Below are 23,197 nucleotides of genomic sequence, written 5' to 3' on the forward strand. Positions count from 1 at the left end.
ATGTTCCATGGAAACACATTGTCTTATCCCTTCATTGTTAATGATCCTAATTGATTGGTAATGGATCATTTTGCTTCACTATTTCAGCAGCAAGTCAAGTCCAAGGTGGGTTCCCCTTTTGCCTTCTTTCAACATGTTTTTCATGTTTTAAAAAGCAGTCTCTCCTTAACATAAATACTATTTAGTATCATACCCCAGTCTGTTAGGAGGACAAATTGTTCTCATAAAGTACAAGGTGTCTATTCTGGTAAGATCTCACTAGTAAATCCTCTGGAGAATTAATTTCCTCCAGGCAACAAAGGTGTGCAAATGCTATGTACCACCCTAAATCATTCTCATGAATGAAAAAGAACACTCTAACAATAAAAGCCAAAGCATGAAAGCCACCCATGTCTCTGAAGTACCACACTGAAATCACACAGTGACAATGAAACACCCTGTTTATGGCCACAGCGTCATCTTCATTGGCAAGTAGAATCCAGTGCTTTCAGTTACAGAACACTTCAATGGTCATACACCTGCTACTACAACTCAACTCAAAACCCCAAACAACATTCTCACTTATTTTTCTATTTAAAAGGTTATTTAAATAACTCAATTATGGGGGAGAGAATGTCTTTAAAGATGCATTTCAAAGAACATAACACTCTTTTCCTTTTAAATACAACTATAATAACACATTCCTCTAATTCAAAATTATTTCACTCATTCCCTTTTTGAAGTACAAAAGGCCATTTCTAAGAAAGTTTTGCGTAATTCGCATGAAACAAGAATGAAAGCTAAACAAAATGCTGCTGAAACAAAGGCATCCTTGAATATGTTTTCACTGTAGGAGAGGCAACAAAGCTGCCTGAACAGATTATGGAAGCAAGCCTTATATGGGGAAACCTTGCTAGCAGTAAATACATGACAATGTCAAACTTAGATGTTCAAATACTGAGTAGTCAGATAAGATTTTTTTTTTTTTAATTTCCTGGAAACATCATTAAAAAAATAAAATTGCTGTACATTATCCTAAAAATATCTACTATGCAAATGCTATTTAGACTTACAGTCTTCTCCCTTTTTGAAAGAAAAAAAAATCATCAGTAATATTCAAACAAACATTCTTTTTGTTAGTTAGTTCAGATTTTGTTTTGGTTTTAAGTTGCTAAGTGGAAGTCCATGATGTCATCAATGAACTATTAAAAAATTCATTTTTATAACCATGTAGTCATGTAGTGCCCTGTTCAATCTTCCAGAAACATAGGACAATCATGTCTCTTGTGAGCTACTTCAGAACGGTTTAAAGCAGCCCATTTATCTTGGGTTTGGGTAAAACTGGCAAGTTATTGGGAATGATCATAGAATAAGACTGCTTATATCAAGAACACATTCCTATAACTTGCCCAAGTTTGCTTCAAAACAAGACAGTTTTAATCCAACACAAAACTAACTTCACTCCTCAAAGTCCTGTGCCTGCATTATACTGAGGATGCTTACAATCTGAAATCCAAGCTGCCGATGCTTTGGTGGTATTTGGAAGCTGCATGCATCTGTGGATTTTGAGGAAAGTTACCACAGTCAGTACTCGCTGCAAACATTTTGGGCTTGGCTGTTACCACACCTCCGGAGATTTCAGTCAAGACAACATTCTCCAGCAACAGATGAGCACATTAGAGAAAAAGTGTCAAAGGTTACTGGACATCAGGTGTCCACTTCCTGGTTTTAATGCCAAGGGAGATTTGCTAAAACTCTTCTCTGAAACATCACTGAGGAGCCACAGAGTTCTCCCCATGGACAATACTGATGCTGTACTTCTCAGAGAGGGCTTCTCCTGTACAAAAATAAACTACGTTTTTAAGATCTCAGTGTTAATAGACTAACAACATCAGTGTTAATTAGCACAACACCCTGAACAACTTATAAATTTAAAAACAGACTGCCATGAACCCTTGCTCCTGAAGTTAGTACACAATCCAGCTACAGTCATTGAGCTCCTTCCTCAAAGCCCTATGCTCTGGCGTAGCCCATGACTGACCAGCCAGCTGCCACAAGAACCATGAACGTGGCAAGAAAACAAGTAGTATCTCCAACACCCACCAGAAAAGGGAGTAAGACAGCTCCTGCAAAGCAGCCCACAGAGGCATCCTCAAAACAGGCATGTGCTCTTCCACTTTGGAAAACAAAAAAAACAAACCACATTTTTCATTCAGCTGGTGGAATACTGATTGTATTTCTGACTTCAGCATGAAAGAGCAAGGCACTGGCCCTCTGAACATTTCACAATTTATTCAGAAGGAAGGGAACACCCAAAACTATAACTGATAGTCAAGACCATTCGGCCTTTGTCATATTCTCTGATAGCAATCCAAGCACTAAAACAGATTTATGCATTTGATGGAAACTGAAGATGGGAAACACTCTATCAAGTCACTTGAAAAAGTAATTTTATTTTTGGAGTCAAGGCAAAGAATGGCAGTGAATTCTCCATTAACAAAAGGTCTAGACATTTCTGATAAACAGAGTGCTTCTGTCTCAGTAGGAGGAAGACATCTACATTTATCTGGGTAGGATAAACTGATATACTAAAAATACACTTTTTAAAAAATTCAAATTCCTGGTGTCACTACTCTCCTCTTAAAAGCTGAAATCATGAGCAGCCAGCAGCTAATCATCAAAAAAATGTTCACTCAGCACCACTAAAGTACTAGTGCTAGACAAGAAGCAGTCTAAGCAGGACACAAACAAGTTACTTGCTGGAAAGGAGAGAGTTATGCAAGTTTCCAGTATGCATTTTCCTACAATATGCTATTTATAAAAAATATAGAATTTAAGCCAGAAAAATAACCTTAACACATAAATTATATGGAAGCTGTGAGAAAAGCCTGGAGCAACACAGAGGGGATGGAAAAATCCATTGCTACACTAATAACAGTAGCACAAGAATGTTTGTTTTTTTCTCCTATTCTTTCAAGACTATGGAATTGTGACTTTCAATAAAGAGAATCTGCACGCAGTAAATGACAGGTTAATATTAAGTCCACTCCACCACTATGGTCAGTTGGTTTTCCCTGGTTACCTGTTTATAGCTAATAAAACAGGATGCAAATTTTGTCTTTCCTTGCATTAAACCCACCTCCCAAAAGACTTACAAAACAAAGTGGAAGAAGTTCATTGAGAAAAAAGTCAGTCATGCTTACAAAATCATATTCACTACTCAGGTTCCTCACAGCATCAGCAAAAGAAAAAAGCCAAACAGAGACTAGGGAGGGCTCATGCTTTCAATGACACACACAGTTTCACCAGAATATCACCAATTTTTTCTGGCTATGAAACATGGTTAAAACTGCCTGGAGTGTTATCAACACTGTTGGGAAGAGAAGTGCACCTAAACCACTTCATAAAATGGCACACGCTTGCACCAGTCAAGAGATGGGGGGGAATTCTGGGGTCTCAGTTGCTGGAGGTTTGGATCAAGCAGAATGACATGCAAGACACTCTGAACCAGCATTACGGGGAGAGAGGGTAGCCACTTGTCACTGTTTGCACAGCAAGTATCCAAACATCTTGCCAGGCTTGAAGAAGAAATGACACTTCAATTGCAATTATCCCACACCACCAGCAGCTGTTGCCATACCTCAGGGATTCACTAGCTGGCAATTACACTTATTGCTCGACTCAAATACTACACTACGTTTTATACACTGCTGAACTACCTGGAGCAGAGCAAAATCTTTAATTGTCTCACCCAAAAAGCATTAAAAAAAGACATTAACGGCATACAGTGCTACACAGGGTTCGTGTAGAAGACTGAAAAATACACCTCTCCTCTTTTAACTCTCCCCAGGTACTGACTGAAAAAATATAATGAAAATCCAGACTTCCATTGCACAGATTCACAAAGTGAAGACAGATGGCAGTGAAAAGCAAGGAACACCAACACTCCTTCAGGGATTGTAGCTGGACGGTCTGATGACGGACTTCAGCTCCTCCAGCCTCTCATTAGGCAACTGCTGGATTCTACTCTGGGCTCATTTTATTTTCTTTTACAAATGAATGGACACAAACACCTTCAATAAGCAACTCATATAACTCATCTTTGGCTGAGATGACCACAAGGAGACAATATCAGCACCCTTGGGTGCAGGAGTTTGAAACCGTCCCAAATGAAGGCAACAAGCCTGGTTACACCCATTCACCTGCAGCCAGAGAAACCACAACAAATACTCTTCTCACTATTAAAAAAAAAAAAAAAAAAAGAAAAAAGGCACAACAAAAATCCCAAGCAAACAAAACATATAAAAAACCAGTTGACTGCTGACCAGTTACTTCGTGTCAAAGCAGACGCAGCAACTAGCACCTGTCCTCTGGTAGGTTTGTGGGCTGCAGCATAGTCTCCACAAGCCTCCTGGAATTATAAAAAGCAACTGCTGAGCAACAAAGCACCTATCACAGAGTTATAACAAGATTTTACATCTTGTTCTGCCTGTAGCAGGAGGGAGTAGGTGCACAGGGGCAGTTAATTATTTTCATCTGGTGGCATGTCAGGCAAGGCCCAAATCCAGACTTTACACATTGATCTTGTTGATGGAGCAGACACTAAAAACAAAACAAACCACAGCTTCCAAATGAAAAATTGGCATCACGGAGTCTTGCTGCCTTTGGCTATTTCAGTAACTGTCTATTTTAGGAATGCTTTTCCATCTCAAATGGGTTTGTCGAGGTTTACTTGCACTCTGGGTATGTTTTTAAACTTTTGTTGTGTCAATTTCATTAAGTACTTTAAAAAGAAAATTCTGTTCAGGGTTGGAGTCAGTTGTACCAAAAGCTCATTTCCTTTTTGGTTTTATTTTAACAGAGGTTTACCAAGAATAAGCTTGGGAGAGCTCTGCCTCGGGAAGAATAAAACTGCACTACCCCTGAACTGACCTAATACCTACAAACCTGCAGGACCTCCTGCAACGAAACCATGTCTTGAAGCTGAAATGAGGACTCTTTGGGATGAGAAATTAAAATTAATGTAGATTAGATTTGAAAACTTGCAGATGGCTTGCAAGACCTACTTGTTCAATATCAAAAAGAAAGCAGTGCCTTTTGTAAAAGCTTCAAATCAAAATTTAAAAAGGTAAAGTAAAAAATTATCACATATTGCAGGTATTAATTTGAAAACACAAGTTATTAGGACTTCCCTGATCTTTTCCTTTCCTATCTTCTCCCACAAATCCTCATACAACCCACACTTTCTGGAAGAAACATTCATCATCAGAAGGGGTGTGGTTAGCCATTCCTGAAGTGTCAGGAATTTCATTTTGTTCAATATGGGTTCACTGTATCATCTCACACTAAATATGTGACAGTTTTGCTCTGAAGTCCAACTACTCAAGTCCCTGCACTGAACCAGTCAGTGGTCTTTGTTAGTTTATGGCACATAAACAACCCAGAGACACCAACAATCTTTATCAGCCTTTGCAATACTGTTATTTACCAAATTCAACTTAGTTAATACTTACCTTTAGAACCCACAGATTAAATAAGCCCTTGAAATCAGCATTGGACCACTGGAAGTGCAACACAGTAACAATGATAGTAAATTCCAGTATTAATTGATACTTTAATCACTTTAATGATACAATGAATCTACTGAAGCTTTTAAAGATTTTTTTTATTATGGTTTTATATATTTTTATAAAACCACCAAAGCAGTTTAAAGAATCATGCTTTCTTGTGTAATACATAAAACTAGTTTGATACTGTGCTTCTGAAAGTCTATCGTGCTGTTTTTCAAGTTATTTTACAGATGGCACATCTTAAAAAAACAATGGAAGCATGAACTTCTAGTGACTGCAATGCAACACGGCATCCAAACCAAGATGTTTCATTACAACTAAGTTAAAGTGTGAGTGCATTATGTAATAAACAATAGCAGTTTGGTCATTTAAATCTTAATTCTGTTTACAACAAAACCAACATTTGTGCTTCACGAGCTAAGATCCCATAATATGAACAAAAGTTCTCTGCTGTAAAATTCCCAACAAATTACTGTCTGAAAAGAAAGACATATCTAAAGCAGGAGACCACATCTACTCACTTTCCTCAAGAATTGCTATATTTAAGACTAGTATGACATACAAGACACAATAAGGCACAATGGGTGGTACAAACAAATGAATACAGCTGTCCATGAAACTTGTTGTCTTCCACAAATACTAAAATATGTACCGCTCAAGATAAATTTTCTCTTAAAAATGAAATACATCATCTTGTTATGAAAGTCCTATACAAAAATTTAAAATTTACACCATCTGAGCTGCCAAAAAAATAAAAAAGTGTATCAATTTCCCACAAAACTATATTTCTCACCACCACATCCAGCCACTGGGGAGAAGATATCCCAGCATTCTGGAAAAGAAAAGCATTATTTCCCCTGTGTTTAAGACAAAAATATTGTATTTTGCATACAGTAGTGTATTAAACTTTAAAAAGCCTAGGACTACTAAAATTACAATATTGATTTGGAAATTATTGGTTCACTGCCTGGATGAAATAAGGCACTTTCTTCCAGCGGGCCGCACTTTTCACGTGTATGGAGATGATGAATCAGGTTCTGGTTAAAAACAAAAAGGGGCTCAGTGAGGTCCCAGAAGACGACAGGAACATTTCAACAGCAGGGGAAGACACAGGAGGCAAAACCTGGAGATGAAATTCTACACGGAAGTGGTCACTCTGTCAATGGCATTATTGACCTCGTTTTTGTTTGAATCCAGTCCTTTAGCAGCATTCATATCATTCCGTAAATTTTCCACTGTCTTTTTCATGTTCTTTAATTCTCCAGGGTGTGGAGTGGCTCGCCTTAGAAGTGTTCTCTAAAAATAAACAGTGCAATAAATGGTTTTGCCTTCGTCTCTTTGCGAAAACAACATAACACTTTCAAGGCTTCAGCATTCACATACCAAATATTAGGTATCTTCTTTTTCTTTTTTATCCCCCCTTTTCCTTTTCAAACTACGATGTTCTGTGCTGAACATGACTTCCATAGCTGCTTGTTTATTGAGATAGTGAAAGAGATTTTAAGTACTGTCTAGGAGCAAATTTTTTCCTCTTTTGGCCTACTGATCTGAAACCCACTCAAGTGAAGTACAATTGCAAGTTATGAAGATTCTTTCATAAATGTAGTTGGGGATTTTTTTTTTCTCCCAAAACCATGTAAGTGATTTAAGATCACATTTCAAATAGAAAACATTCATCTGATTTTGAAAGAATCCCACAAGATCTCTTTAGAGTGTCAAATACACGTTTGTGTGAGGCTTTGTATGTCTTCCAGCCCCATCACACAGTTTGGTGTTCTCGTCAATTGAGAACAAGTATCCTGAGAGAAAGAAGAGGGATTATTTCTCTCCCCTCTTAAAACACAAAAATGTCTTAACATCATTGTGCTGAAACCTTTACAAGGAAAATGAAATTTACAAAAACTGCAGTTAGCATCCAGGTCGAAGACCAACAGAACACCACAAATATAATATATGTATAATAAACATATACATGCAGTTACTTTTTAGTGGCATACATGTAAACTATGCAGATTACGGATGAACTGATGACCCATAAATGGGTGCTTTGGTCAAGACTGCTTTGGAAATCTGCCTTTCCTTCTCCCCAGTAAGATCATAAACCTTTCTTTTCCCTAAAAAGGTCCTTGCCTCAAATCAGGCTGTAATACCGTGACTGTTATCTTTAACACACAAGCCCTCGCTCCTGTATGGACGTTCTCAGGTTTGCACAGCTTTTAAGCAGCATCATTCTGAACTTGCTTATGAACAGTCTACGAACAATGCTGGTTAAGAGACATCTAGTTTCTGTTGCTTTGGAGTAAGCAACTACTTTGCTTGTTCATTTACCTTACTAACTAGAAGTTTTTATAGTCACTTTTTAAAGTAAAATAATACACAGTGCCCTGAAGTATCCCAAGCTGAGATCTAATGAGGATCTCCAGCAACTTTATAGAGCATCAGATCACCAGCAACTTTTTAGAGCATCAGAGAAGCATGCTGAAAATGTGATTGTAGAAGTTTTAATCTTTACAAAGAGTTTTAATTGTTAATAAAAGTTAGTAAAACTACAGATCATGTTGCATTTTGATCTTCAGGACATGCAGAGACCAACTTAATGGAGAGGTCTTATAAGTACAGTGACAGATGTTCCCACATCCTTTGTTTAAGTGGAAACTAATGAGCAACATTTCTACTGTTTATGGACACTCTGGTTGTTTCATGGCAAATGGTGGAGTTAAAAAAAAAAAAAAAAAGAAAGAGAGAGCAAGAAAGATTGGTAATAGAAATTAGAGAGACAAACAATGGCAAACTTAATGGAGACACATGCCAGAGTGCTGGAATACTAAATTAGACCCTAAATACTTTCAGGCAGTAAAGCTTCAAAGATGCAGAGAAAGATCCTATCTTCTTTCTGGAAAGAAAATATCCTGAGCAGACAGAGGAAAATAAAGCAAAACAAAGACTGCCATGCATCAGAATATAAAAGTTATATTCAAAGCAGAAAAAAAAAAAGGCATTTAAAGTCAATATAAAAAGTTTCAGCAGTCAACATGAAGAGTTTCTGCTACAAGTGTACACACAAAACATGCAGTTACAGTTGAGATATTTACAGTAAGAATGCTCAGATACTTTTTACACTTCTGCATTAAAGTCACGGTGTCTGCAGGTATCCAAAGGCTGGGAAAACATACCATTTCATTATCCTCTTCATCTTTTTCATCTTCTAAGAAGCGAATTGCGCTGACTCGATTCACTGCCCGCTCGTTCCATGTTTCGTCTGACATTTCATTTACCAAACTCTCCAATGCACCACATCGTGGCAGGTTATCTGTTAGAACAGGAAGATGCAGCTCAGGATTCACAGCAACACGCATGTGGATCCACACAATCAACATGCTATATTGGCAATAACTGCAATAACCACCCAATCACTCATCCAGGATTTACAAGTGGCTATTTCTACTTTTTTGAGGAGAAAATAGAACTTGCATTTATTTTCTGTTATTGAGGACACACACTAAATAGTTTCTGTATAAATGAGATAGTTCTGTACTTGGACTGTTTCAGATTTTAGAGGCTGATTATATAATTTAATATATGTAGCTTTTCTTCTGGATCATGACTGCCACTTGACATTAGCCAGTTCCCTAAATGGATTTCCTAACACAGGATCATTGCTTTTACTGACTTCATCCTTTTAATATTGCCAAGCGTACACATCCAACAATCCTAATTCCAAGCCTTGAAGCTATGAAATTCACCTGGAGCTGAGGAAGTCTAATTTCTAGTAGTACGGCTTTTAGAGAAAGTCAGTCTACCTCAGTTCCTCTTCTTGAACTAGCCTTATTTTCTCTACATCTAAACAGGTTGATTCATTTACTTATTTTAATTTTTTATGGAATTTGTATTCTTAAAATCCAGAAGCTGAGATAAAACAGACACTTCTACACTCCTACTGCTTCAATGGTTTCTATTTGCTCCAGCCACATAGGACTGACACGTCTGGGTACGTACAATACAGATATCTATCTACAGCTGAACTTTTCTCCTCAGGCCCCCTTTGTCCTCAGTGGAGAAGAATTCACATGATTTTCTTTTAAAGTCCATTCTTGCACAGGATAAATTACTCTCCAGTGATTACACCAGAAGTTTAAATATTAGCCCAGACAAATCCCCTTCAGTGTTCACACAGCTTTAAAACTTGAGGACAAAAAACATTCAGAAGTTACTGGAGCAGCAACCCAGCCAACAGTGAAAAAGAGTTTATGGTTCCACCTGACCCAGAGGCAAGTTTCAACACAAAAGGTAAACACAACTTATACTGCAATTCTACACTTGTTAATTAATATAATAAAGTTATTGTACAGCATATTTGCTTGAAAGAAAATTAGCTTGCTAAAAAGTAAAGTGCCTACTGCTTACTACTAGCTATGCAATTCATTTTTTCTGTTTAAAAAAACCAGAAAGGTACTAATTTTCACAACATATATATGTATTTAAGATGTATAATCAATGTGCACAAATATGGACATCATTACTTGGCCCACTGGCAAGCCTCAGAATAATGATCTAAGTCTTTTTTTTCCAGGTCTGTATTTTATTTACTGTAGCTGTTGTCACTGTATTTTCAGTAACACTTCCTGCCAAGTTTTCAAGTCTTCTGAAGACTGATTACAGAAGAAAAGAAAAAAAAGTTTATTGGTGAAAAATCAAGCAGAACTTTGGTACTTTGCTCATTAGACCTTATGCATCTTTTACAAACCTTTATGGAACAGAAAACATAGTAAACAAAGAAGTAATATTTCTAAGCATAATGAAAAGCTGACTCTAGGCACTCACCTTGGCAAACGGGCTCAGAAGGCATTTGAGGAAGTAATACACATGTCAAAATCTTTTCTCCCGTTTCAGGGTCTGTGTCAGTCTGAAATGTCAGTAGAGGTTGGGACTGGTTATCAGACAACCACAAAGCCTTCAGCTTTAAGGTAGTCAGGGAGAGGGGAAGATACGTCAGCCTAGTTAAAAAAGAAAAAAAAAAAAAAGGTAAAGAAGTCAGGGCAATCTGTAGGAGACTTAATAGATAGTCGTAAGTTGATTTAAGTATATATCATTGAGTTAGAAGAAATAGGATTGAAATTATTGCCTCTAATAAGAGGCACTGCAGTAATCATCAATTCCATTACTCCATTCTTTAGAAAAAAAAAACTCTGCAGCTTAACTTTATACCATAATCCTCTGTAGCTGTGAGTCACAGGTGAAACTATGCTGAGCTTTCTCTACTGCAGTGAAATGCCCTGGAAGGCCAACAGCTGCTTCTGCTCAGGAGTCTTACACATAAACAACTGTCAGAACAGTAATATGTAAGTGCCTCTGAGACAATTACTTTGCATATAAGAAATACCATTTGCTTTTCCTCCTTTGTTTTGTTTGTTTGTTTGTTTGTTTCATTTAACTCCCTACTAAGAAACTGAACTAATTTGTTGGTTTATGCTTTAATCCACTCATTTTTGCATGTTGATGTCTGAAGCACAGTAAGATTGATGAGAAGGTACAAGGTCAAAGTGGCTTTCCTTGCTACCTGCACTGCATCACAAAGATAAGACATTCAATATTAGTGTTACTTGGTGTTATGGCTGGTAGTTTCAACTGAAGCTCTAGCAATTGCCTAGATTCTCAGTTTTAACTCCAAAATATACAAATCCAGAGGGTTTTTTTTTAAAATCCTCTCTCTTCCTCAGAGTCAAAGTAATCAAAAAAAAATCACACTCATGAAAACACACAATTTATGCTACTTTTAGCCGAGGGGAAAGACTATTTTCAGACTTTCAACCATAACACTAACATAAATGTCATAACTGGTTTTTATTACTTCATTCTTAGATACATATTTAGTATCTTTTGCTATCAGAAAGAATTAAGTAAATACAGCAAAAGAACATGAAAACACAAAAATCTCTTGCCTGTTTCCAGCAACATCCAGGACATGAAGTTCAGTGGCTTGTGAAATTTCAGAGGGAATTCGAGATAATCTGTTGTCACGTATAGAAAATACGTTGAGACTGCAGCAGCCCCCAACCTATGTTAGAGAAGAAGGGGGGGGAAAATTCTGATTTTGTTCCCATAGGATAGTATAACAAAGGCATGCAGTGCTGGTCACAGAGTATGTCACAGAGCATTCGAGCTACAGTGCCTGCCAGACACTTCACCCAGAGGTACAGACTGCAAACAAATGTTAGCTTAAAAGAAGTCTGACCTGAAGCAAGTCTGTTGGAGCAGTGTCTTGAACGATCTGTAGCTGCGTATCTTTACAAATAGGTTGCACTCTACCTACCTTTAAGAGCCTTCCATACAAGGAAGAAACCAGTAATCACACACAGGCTACTCTGTAGACAACACTCCCAAAAATCCCTACCCCTAACTTTTTCTAGCTCTGCATTTTACATATTAATTCTTTCTTTCTTTCCTCTCAGTAACTTAGGTAAAAACAATGGGGCTTTTGGCAAGGCAAAATGCTAAACACACCAATCAACTCCCAACATTTATCGAGGCCACAAAGAGTAATGAAGAGTTCCCAAGAACCAGAAGACTGAGTAAAATCTTTAATGCCCTGATTCATTAAAAGCATCTAATTTCAAGATGATTCCCATATGAATTGGCCTTCTTTAATCTATTGTAATCTAATATCCTCTGTCTCTACCCATTTATCCAAATGTAAGTATTTGTATTCTTAAGCTAGTTTTCTGGGTGCAAAAGATAGGATTTTTCAGTTTTACCCTTAAAATATCTATATTTTCCACCAAAAGTAGATGTCTTCAGAAAAATAAACCCTCCATATTTGATTAAAAAAAAAAAAAGCACATTTCAGTTTTATGTTCCAGAAGGAGCTACTCCTATAAAGAGCAAAGCACATGTGTTCTTGCTGTCAGTTGTGTTTTTGCAAAATCCACTGTTCAGTCCAAACCCACGTATGAGATTACAAACAATTACCATAAAAGGTTTTTAACCGGCAAAGTAAAAACAATGTTGATTTAACCTACGCTAATTACAAGGAAAAAGCCATTTTTAAAAGGATGCAACTCTGACTACAAAATAAAACAAATACACCGCTCACCTTCCTTCGTATCATAAATGCTTTTTAATGGAAGAAAGCAGCAATCAGCTGCTCGAGGCTTCTGATTCACAAGCTATTTACAGCAAAAAGTTACAGTGCAAGATTCTGTTGACAAAACAAAATCTGTGATGTTTCCCCTAAATCACTGCACTCTTAAAGAATGCAGCTATTTCACAAGATTATCAGCTTTCCTGGCCCTGTGTTTACAACGGAAGCATCAACCTTGTTAGCCATTTTAGCTTGTGAATCAAAGCCCTTAGAAACCAGTGCTCAAATTGTGAGCAAACTTTCTTAATGCAAGAATTCTGCTACTCACTTTAAAGCATGTATAGATTCTTAAATGACGTGCCCTCACATATTCACAGAATACAGTGCCATTGAAAAAAATACATATACACACTAAGTGTCTACTTGGTGTTTCTAACACGAGGAGCTGTGAAAAGCAAGAAATACAATTAGTGAATGCTGATGAGCTGGTAAGTGATGCCCTGTGTGTACACAAGGTGTTCGCTTTTCATGAATGAAGTTTGCGTTATTCAGTCTTGGAGCATGGAGATCCAAACAGTTTAGCCAAACAGACAAAGTAAAGCCATGCAGTCCTGATGAGACCAAAACTTCTGTACTTTTGACAATGGAGAAATGCAGCAGTGGAATCAGACGGCCTGAGTCATCATGCATTTAAAGCAGTTTAATGAAAGGTAACAGTAGAACTGTGGACTGAATAATACTTACAGGGTTATCAATTTACCTGACCCATAATTTTCCAAGCGGCTAACAATTAAGAAAATACAAAAGATGTTCAATTTATTTTTCTTTATCCATAATGGACAAGAGCATGCCAACAAATGGGAGACAGAACACACATTTTTCTACTGCCAAAAAGAGGGTTTCAACTCCTAAATTATTTTAACTTCTGTTAATTGAACTTTGCTCTATCACTCAACAGGCAGTTGTTCAAAGGTTTTGTTTCATTCAGAGGTAGTGAATTTTACTAGGGTAGTGGGGTAGATAGAAAAAGAGACAATTTTTTTAAAGTAACTGTTTTAGAAAATGAATACAGCATCTAATGAGCAGTATCAGGTGAGATATCACAGAGACAAAGAAAGACAAGCTGACAGTTCAAAATAAACTAAAATCTTTATCATTTCAAACAAAGACAGCACCCATCCAGCAGTACAGAAAGATATCGAGTCCAGTGTTTGAAAACCTAAACATGAAGTTGTACCACTGAGGCAAAGTGGACACACTGCATGGCATGCTGAAAGGAAAACACTGCTGTGAGCACTGTGAAGTAATACAGTATCAGAACACCGCTGGTTTGGCTGAGAGTTGTTAACTCGGGAAGAGCCATGCTTTCCAAGGGTCTGATCACATGCTTACAACAAACTTTGCCAAACCACTGCATATGCACCAAGTACACAGTTGAGGCCACAAGCCCATGTAACACTTAAGCACACAGTTCATTTCAAGCACAGGCTTCAATTAATGGGGACAAGCATGTGCTTAGTTCTAGGCACATGGGTAACTGTTCCAAGGATTGGAGGCTTAAAGAAGTCCTCACATTCTTCTGCAGTGAGCAAGACACCAGGGAAAGATCTCAAATGAGTTGTGCATGTCTTAAGTCATACTCCTGAGATTTAGTTAATTTTAGCAACTTTAATTTAAGGGTTATTCCCTTGTCACATCACACCAACTCCAAACAACAAGATAAAACAAAAACAAACTCCACACATCAGTCAGGCAGAAAACGGTCATTACTATTGAAGTGCTAATTTTAAGACCACTGACACTATGAAGTTAGAATAAAACTGCATATTTGCAATTCAGATGGACTTGCTTGAGAAGATGAGCATCATCAGGACCCCTCTGGGTTCCACACAAAACTTTACCTATGGAGGACCTTTTTGCTCTTCTATCTCAGTCTGAGGCTCATCTTTCTAACAGCTTCTTTGTTCTGAAGAAGCAGTAAGGTTTGGGCCTACAGAGGCAGCATGTCAGCTTGGCTACTAAAGCTCCCCACTATGTTCTGATCATGGCCAGCATTCAGCACTTCAGCCTCCTGCTTTTTCACGTTCATATACCCACTACTAGTCCGTCTTAAACAGTCCTCCAGAACTGCAAGTCTTAACACATCACTTCTCTGCTTTTGTTTCTGTTGACTCTTAAGTAGACACCAGCAGTTGTTAATTACTCAAAAGCTATGAATCAATTATCCTGTCCTTTAGCAGTTATCATCTTTCACACAGGTGTAAGCAATGAAAAAAAAATTATGATATTATGACAAATACTATAATGATTACTCTTCAGCATGTGATTAGTTAACTAAAGTCCAATGACACATCTCTTTTATTCAACTCTCGAAACAGCTGTCAGCATCAAGAACTCTCACTAGGTTTATACAAACCTGATAAATACATTGGAAATTTAAACACAGTTTCCCTTGTGTTATAAAATCTTTTCCAGAGTGTCGTATCCAAAATTTTCTTTGGGTTCAAAGTAAATAAAGTCAGAATTTTCCTTGGCTCTACATAAAGTATACTACTTCTTTAACTGCAAGCATAGAATACATTTAGAGGTGGAAGAAACTGCCCAATTCACTATTATTAACTATTATTCAGTTATTAATAACTTTAAATTGGTTAGGAAAATCATCAGCAAACTCACTCAAACACCTCCTGCACCACTGGTGAATAGTAGAGAAGGAGGAGCACAGCAAGAGAGCTGCTCTGCCTCTGCCCTCTGTCTCAAGACAAGTTTTCCTGCATTTTTCCTTAGTGCCTTTTTTCCCTCTGAGACACATAAACACATAATTTTACACAAATGAGGGAAGGGACAGGACATCAGAAGTTAAAACCAGAAACAACTAAGAAGTCTCAACTTATTTAAAAACAAAATTAAAAGGCACAGTTACTGCCAAGAAAATACTGCAGTTTTACCTACTGGAGTAATAATTCGCTTAATATATCTCAGAGCCAGGAAGGACACATGACAAGATCTCTGCAGGTTGTAAAGACTCATTAACAAAAATATATAAACTGGAAAACATTCCAAGGAGGTTATTTATGCAAGTGCCAAAATCAACACACCAGTTTCACCAGCGCTCCTGTGCCAGGGTGAGATTTCAATGCCTAAGAGTCACCAAGCAGGTCTTTCAAGTTTAAGGGGAAAAACATTTGTAACTATGAACAGGTTTAGACATTCTCAGTTCTTGCTGAAGTCTGTTTCACCACTTGGTTCAGCAAGAGAGGGATCAAGCTGCAAGATGAGATAATGAAGATGAAATCCATCAGTGACTCAAGTCTTGGTCATACATTCAGCTGTTTCACATTTTACCTTTAATCAGTACACAATACAGAAGAACCTCTGAACCAGGAAACTTTGAAGGTGGATTTGCATAAAAACTCCTCAATAATCCCAGAAATCTTACACCAAAAGATAGAGAATGGTTTTACAAACATGCCTTGAAACAATCTGGCAATGTAATGGTTAAACAGATTTGACCCAAAATCCAATTCTCTTAAACTGCTATCAAAACAAAATCAAATCAACATTCCCCCCAGCCCCCTTCCCCACAAAAAAAAAAAAAAAAAAAAAAGCCACACTGCCTCAGAAAAGCTAAAACTCAGAGATTATCTCACCAGGTTACATTAGAGCAGGCACATACTTTCTGCCATCCTACCTGTAAAAGCTCTCTTTGCTACAGGAATATTTCTGGATGAAAGGACAGACACCAGCAAGCAGATACCGTATTGGTTACATGTACTCTTCTCACATTTTTTCCCTTTTTTTTTTTTTTCATATGCATGTTTTTCACATGCACCAGACTCTGTGTCTTTGTCCCTCTCCAACGGAAACCAGTAATGGCCTGTCATACACCCATGACTTATAAGGATGAAGACCACAAATGCACAGCTGTTCTAGCACTCTGTAAACCAGGGGAAGAATGAAAGAGGTAAGAAAAACAGCTGAAGGAAAAGAGGGGAAGATAAATGAACAAAAATATCTGTGGTGCATACTCTACTTCTGTATCTGACTCAGCATCTGTGAAGGGGGAACCAGTGTACAAATACTAACACTGACTGATATGCAAAGGTCCGAGACCTCAGTCTTCACCACACTGTCTCAGGAGACATCTTAAGCAACATACAGCAGACATGGGTATTGAAAATGACTACTGTCAGAAGCTTGTGCCTGGCTTTAAACATTAATTATTTGGTTTAGGATGACAACAAATGGAAGAGATAGTATGATTCCCTCACTGTCAAGCAGAGCCTTCCAACAGACAGAAAAAGGGTGACATTTTTCAGTTTTCCTTAAGTGTTCTGCCAATGCATTTTATATTACTTTTTTTCCAAGTCGGTAATGATGAGAAGGAAAATGGAAATCCAAGACTTCACCTAAGACACCAAATCGTTCCTCCCTGCCATTCAAAGGGAAATTGGGATCTTTGCCATTATCAGCACACCTGAAGCTGCTCCTGTGGATGGTTTGCATAACAGCAAACAGTACTTGCTATACCTGTGCACTCAGTTTACACAGAATGTTTTTCTTTTAGAGATATGAAACGTATCTCTTCACTGAATTCCTCTGAATTTTAACCAGAAAAATTGCATTATAGAAATCTCACATTTAGTTTAAAGCAAAATGCCATTGGTTAAGAAGAACACTATACAAAGAAAATACAGCTCTGTGAACAGATGAAACATGAGCAGAGACGAGCAGAGACCAGCAGATTCCTTTTTTTTGAAACTAGTATTTCAGCATTGTTAGAAGGCAATCTAAAGAGGGAAAAGCATTTTACTGCACAGCCTAAGCCCAGGGAATGCAAACTGAAACTTGAAAAACTGATAATGAAAAGCCTCCTTAGCTAGACAACAGGTTCTGCAATACATGCATATTAACAGTATTTTTGAGACAAATCATTGCATCAGTTGTTTATGCTTTCTATTTGTCACATTACCAGCTTGGAATTCAAATGCAGTGATCTAGAGGGTGGACATGACCCTCCAGTTAGAGAAGGACTGACTTCCTTTAAAAATTAAAATTCCACAGAGCAAAACATAAAATCTTACATTAAATAATTTCAGTATTTGCTCTAATGAGTCAGACACATTGGTGTGGGCACCTTTAAAGGAAAAATAAAAATTCTATTTCAAACAAGTGGATAGAGAGTCAAGGAACTCTGCTTCCTCTGTTTCTCTGCCAAGCTCCCTGGGAAACACCCTCTCCCATTTTTATTTCCTGGACTCCATCAATTCCCCAGCTCACCTCATTCCAGATACTACCTTCCATTTCCTCATTATCCACCTTCTCCCTGACTTCTTCCCACTTCTGTTCCGTTGTCCCCCCTCTGTCCCTCTCATGTGCACTGATGTTCTCTTCACACATTCTCGTTCTTCACTTCACCCTTGGATATCCCCAACTCCTTCACCGACTGAGCAATACTTTCCACCTCTAAAACTCATTTCTGGTTCCACGTTTCCAGTATCTTGCTCAGCATTAATCCCTTTATTGTTCTGCATCGAGCTCTCAGCCCCATTATTCCCCCTAGACATGCTCCATATTCACCCTGCTTTACCTGCTTCTGAAGCCAAGCCTTCTCCTTTCACCTGCTTCCATCCCTGCTCCTTCCAAGCCACACTGCTTGCCCTCATGCACTGTCTCCAATACCATGTACTCCATTAACTAAGGAAACTGCTTATACATTATATAAGCCATTAATGGACAATCTGGAAATTAAGTGTACCAGTAAAACCTTACATGCTATACCAAACTCAGAGCAATTTTGCTTATAGGCAGAGTAGACGTAAAATTGCACAAATCCCAAGTTCAGATATTTCAGATATTTAGATATTTGTGTAATGTATTAACTTAAAGTTCTTTGTATAGACATGGAAAGTTTTCTGCTGAATGAACACAAAATCAAAATTGCCATCTCATACCAACCCAGAAACATAGTTTTCCCAGGGTCTTGCCTCTTGCCAGCATTCATGAAACCTGTCTGGGTACACCCCTCCCATTTTCTGTTCAGAACCAGCAGCACCTCTGCAGAAAAAACACTGTCCTGCTAGAGAAACTGCAGTACTCACACCTTCTCTTCCCTCCCAGTTAGGTGACTGGCCTGTGGCAGCTCACATCCAGGACACTGGAATTGTTGCTGCCAGTGCCACAGCAGCATCTCTATCCCTGCTTGACCTCTCTCTCCCATCTCCAGATTGCCTGCCATTTTGTTTCCTACTCATATCACCTCTTGAGATGTTTGAGCTCCATAAGAAAGAGAGGCAAAGCTGATACTCCTCTCAATTTCCATCCATTGGCTGCCACCTGAGTACATATCCCTCGTGCTCCTGAAGTAACTGAAAGTGGTGAAGAAAAGCTTCAAACTCAGAGCTATATGTTACAGACAAATAAGAAAATTACGGGGGAGAATTACTTGGACAAAGATTACAGAGAAACAGTAATGCAAACAGAACCAGCTCACAGCCCCATGTTCCAATCACAGGATGCTGCTTTCCCTAACCTCTTTCCAGTATTTACAACTGAACTAAACTTTTAAGGCCTTCGTTACAGTTAAGTTTCACAACAGAAACTCTATAGCCTCGTTTCATTCCACCCACTGTTACAACAGACAAGAAGTCCTAGTGATCACAGCTGTAAGATTTGAGGTATCTTGGTCACATCAGGTCCTCACATTTAAGGGCAAAAGCAGTCCAGAGGTCTTCAAAATCAATAAGACTGTCAAGACAGTCTCTGAGCCACTTTTCAGAATATGAAATTTTCCCTTTGATATTGCTCACAAGAGTGAGGCGAGGAATAGGCTGACAGTACTTTTATACTACATGCAGACGAGGCATATAGGTGTTTAAATGCATTCCACCCACCAGAAGTCCGAGTCTTCAAATAGTGCTGGACCTGACACCCACACTGGGAATTGCCAGTTACGAGCTAATTAGATCCAAGCCTTCTTGTTCAACTGCAAAGACATTTTGCACTTCCAAGCCACCAAATCACCAGAGCTGCCGTTTGGATTTAATGGACAAGTTCCTGATTATGATCAGTTTGGCAAGAATACCCAGTGCACCAAAGCTGACTGCTACTTCTTGTAGGCATTTGAAACCAAGAGTTTTCTGCTTGTACTATCACATCTGCACAAAACTTACCTCTTTGGGCAAAGATGTTAATTTGTTTCTATCAGCATTCAAATTGCTCAGCTTCTTTAGTTTTCCAATGCTCTTCGGCAATGACTGTACCAACATAAACAAAAAAATATGCAAACAGAATTCATAAACACACAGTCAGAACAAAACTTCTCTCACTTTAAAAATTAATTAATATTCTGATCCACTTTCAAAATTGAAGTGTAGTTAATCCTCATTACTGCCAGACCTTCCAAAGAAGATCTAAAGGTTTATATTGCAGAGCAAATATCTAGGAATGCCAGTTTCTAATACAAATTCACTCATGAAAGATCTCTGCACTAAGACAATAGTCACACAAGAGCTGTGTACAGAATGCACGTGTGCAGAATGCCCATATTATCTAACTTCAGGTTAGATATCTAACTTCAGGTTAGATAACATAGGTTTCCATAATATAGATAAGGTGGGTTTCCAAATTAATTGAGAAGCAATCTCCTAACTTAGGTGCTGTGAACTGACTTCTAGAGAGGCATCTTTCCATCAGACTTATGATTGGAACTCAATCATACCAACTGAATTTAAGAAATGCTCAAACTTAGATCTTTATAGTGACATCTACTCTTCAAGTGTCATTGTCATGTGAAGACAGTTCCAAAATAATGGAAGGAAACACCTCACAGAAGGAATTCTTATTTATTTTAACTGACCACATATCATATTTAATATCTGGCTGGAGTGCATCAGCAGAGCAAGGAGCAATACAGCAGAAGCTCTGCAGCACTCAGGGCTCCTATTCATTTCCAGCAAGTCTGATCCAGATAATGCACAGGAAAAATTGGCAATAATGCAATACAGCACAAACCCCACATTAAAAACACAACAAAGTAAGTGATACCTACACTCCACATGTTCCAATTCCCTTACTGGTCATGAAAGATTCACGAATGAATATGTAATTGCTGAAGCATTTGAAGGGCATATTGTTACTACACACAACTTGATCTCCAGCATTCATTGAACAGGTAAGAAATAAGATGCATTTAAAGAAAACTCGCTGCTTAGTAAGAGCAGGGGTGAGTAACCTAATGAGCTAAGTGATTCAGCACCTAACAGTAGGTCTTATTACCACCCACCATTTGAGTAGCCATGACCATATTTACCTGCAGCTGGTTTTCTGTGAGAACTAGTTCAGTAAGGCTTTCACAGTCTCCAATTGAATCTGTTAGTTGAATCAGTTTGTTCTGATCAACCTTCAAAATGGAGAGCCTCCGCAATTTTCCTGGACAGAAAGAAAAATGTGTTTTTTTAGTTTAGTATCCTCCAATACCTGCTTTAATTACATAAAATGTTACTGCTGCAAAACTTGTAGAAATCCTCTAAAAACAACGAATTTTTTCAGGTAAAAAAAAGAACTCACTGCTTCACTTGGTGCTTGCACTATTTTTGCAAGTTTTAACATCATTGAGTTCATATTCAATATAAATATTCATATCCAACATTTAAGCCTAAGAAAATTGCAATACATTTGCGATCTGAACATATCCCATGTAAATATCAAGGATGTGTCTACCCAAAGGCCTACAAACAGGTGAAAATTATCTGGTTTTTCCTCCATTATACAACATCTATTAATAAAAAGTGTGCAGAAGATCACCTACACCTATTCAGCTGCAGTAAGAATGGCTTGCAGTGAAGTGACAGCCCAAAGCCAAACTGGATTAAGGTCTCCTTGTCCTAATGCAGAACCCAGTTAGTCAGACATGAAACCCAAGTTTATTCTTTAGACTAGAAATCAAACTTCTTTGAAGGTGGTCTTCCCATGAAGAACAAAATACCATTTCAGCACAGAAAGCTCACCTTGTTCTTCTTCTTTCCACCAGAATGGGCAGAACCCAAGATAGAAAATTCAGGAGATATCACTAGCTGCTGACACCTCCCTGCCATGCCTGCATGGTCCAAAACAGCTGTAATAGGCTGGCATATCAAGTTCACTGCTGATGCTAAATCATGAAGACACGTCTGATACACAGAAAGGTAACAACCCAAAGAGAAACTCAAGGTTTAGCACAGAGAAGTGCAGAGCTCCACACCTGAGCAGAATAAACCTGTGCACTGGTACTGCCTGGGAAATGAGTGCTGTACAAGAGTCCTGTTGGAAAAGACCTGGAGACCATCGAAGGCACCAGGCTCAATATAACTAGCAGCAAGCTCCCACCACAAATAAACACTAGCTGGATTACACTAGGAGAATTACAGTCAGCAGATCAGTGGAAGTTGCTATATCCCATCTACTTGCAAATAGTGAAACCACACCTGTAAAATCATTCTCAGATTCACGTCATGTCCTGTCTTCCCCCTGTTCACATGATGGGGGTCCAGCAGAAAGCTGTCAAGATGGTCAGGGCACATGTGAGCTGAGGCTGAGGGAGCTGCCTTTGTTGATTTCCACCAAGAGGCAGCCAAGGAGGTATCTATGAACTACATATCCCACAACTACTGAAGGGCAGTTACAGAGATGACAGAGGCAAATTCTTCCCTGCAGTGGCAGGTAAGACGGCAATGGCTGTAAACTGAAGCATGGGAGATCCCAGCTGGACATCAGAAGCAGCTTCCTCACTGGGAGGTGATGCCTAGGGTGCTGGAACCAGCTCCATCAGGGCTTTAGAGGCTCAGTGAGACATGGCCACAGCTGACCTGACCCACTGGTGCTGATGAGAGCTCTGCTTTAAGGGCTCCACCAATACAACCAGCAATTCGGTGATCAGCTGAGCAACTCCCAGGGGCTTCCACAGAGATCAGCAAGGTTCACTTCTGCCAACAAGCTCCATCAAGCAGGTTTCATGGGCTGTTGCATTTAAGAAGGTACAGCTCCACTTCTGATGTACAACAACTGTGCTGGCCAGCTCAGGTCATCACAGGGGGCTGTACAACTCTCTATCAAACACACATTAGCCAGCTCTAGGACCCACAGTACTCACCCCACTTCCCCAAGATGAACTTCCAGAGAAAAATTTCCCTTTTCTCATATAGCATATGGAGAAAGGGGGAGGGTCTGTCCATTCTTTTCCACATGTTAAAAGTTAGATGTGGTTAAACCACATTCATAAGTCCTCCTTACCCTACAGCTTTATTTGGGGGGGAAAAAAAAAGTCTTCTCAAGAAAGTACACTCTTGCAATGTGACACTTTCCAGAAAAACAGCTCATGAGAAGCAGAGAAAAAATGCTTTGCTGACTACTTGTCACAACTACAGCATGGGTAAAATCATGTACCTTAAAAAAGGCACTGGTAGTGCTTCAGAAAATATTCTGCAGTTACTGAACTTGTTCTAAGGGGTCAGACGCAGAAAGGTTGTAGTTTGAATATTCAAGGGCAACGAGTAATGTGCTGAAGCGCAACCAGTCATCCACTGGGTTCAGT

At 38.6% G+C, this 23,197-nt stretch overlaps 1 protein-coding gene across 2 annotated transcripts in view; it reads right to left on the reverse strand.

The window, feature by feature from the left end:
- Positions 1 to 5,623: 5,623 nt before the first annotated feature.
- The window catches only part of LRRC1 (leucine rich repeat containing 1), a 67,725-nt gene continuing 50,151 nt past the window's right edge, over positions 5,624 to 23,197 (reverse strand). For both annotated transcript variants that reach the window (XM_050316061.1, XM_050316062.1), the window contains exons 9-14: positions 20,939 to 21,057; positions 19,800 to 19,883; positions 11,489 to 11,604; positions 10,371 to 10,543; positions 8,723 to 8,859; positions 5,624 to 6,845 (exon numbers count right to left, since the gene is read on the reverse strand). In XM_050316061.1, the coding sequence (XP_050172018.1) occupies positions 6,687 to 6,845; positions 8,723 to 8,859; positions 10,371 to 10,543; positions 11,489 to 11,604; positions 19,800 to 19,883; positions 20,939 to 21,057 (788 nt within the window). In that variant the 3' untranslated portion in view covers positions 5,624 to 6,686. The remainder of the gene's footprint in view (positions 6,846 to 8,722; positions 8,860 to 10,370; positions 10,544 to 11,488; positions 11,605 to 19,799; positions 19,884 to 20,938; positions 21,058 to 23,197) is intronic.

The sequence above is a fragment of the Myiozetetes cayanensis genome, unplaced genomic scaffold (assembly GCF_022539395.1).
Source record: "Myiozetetes cayanensis isolate MyiCay16 unplaced genomic scaffold, myiCay2020 scf2-11, whole genome shotgun sequence".
In the NCBI taxonomy this organism is placed as follows: Eukaryota; Metazoa; Chordata; class Aves; order Passeriformes; family Tyrannidae; genus Myiozetetes; species Myiozetetes cayanensis.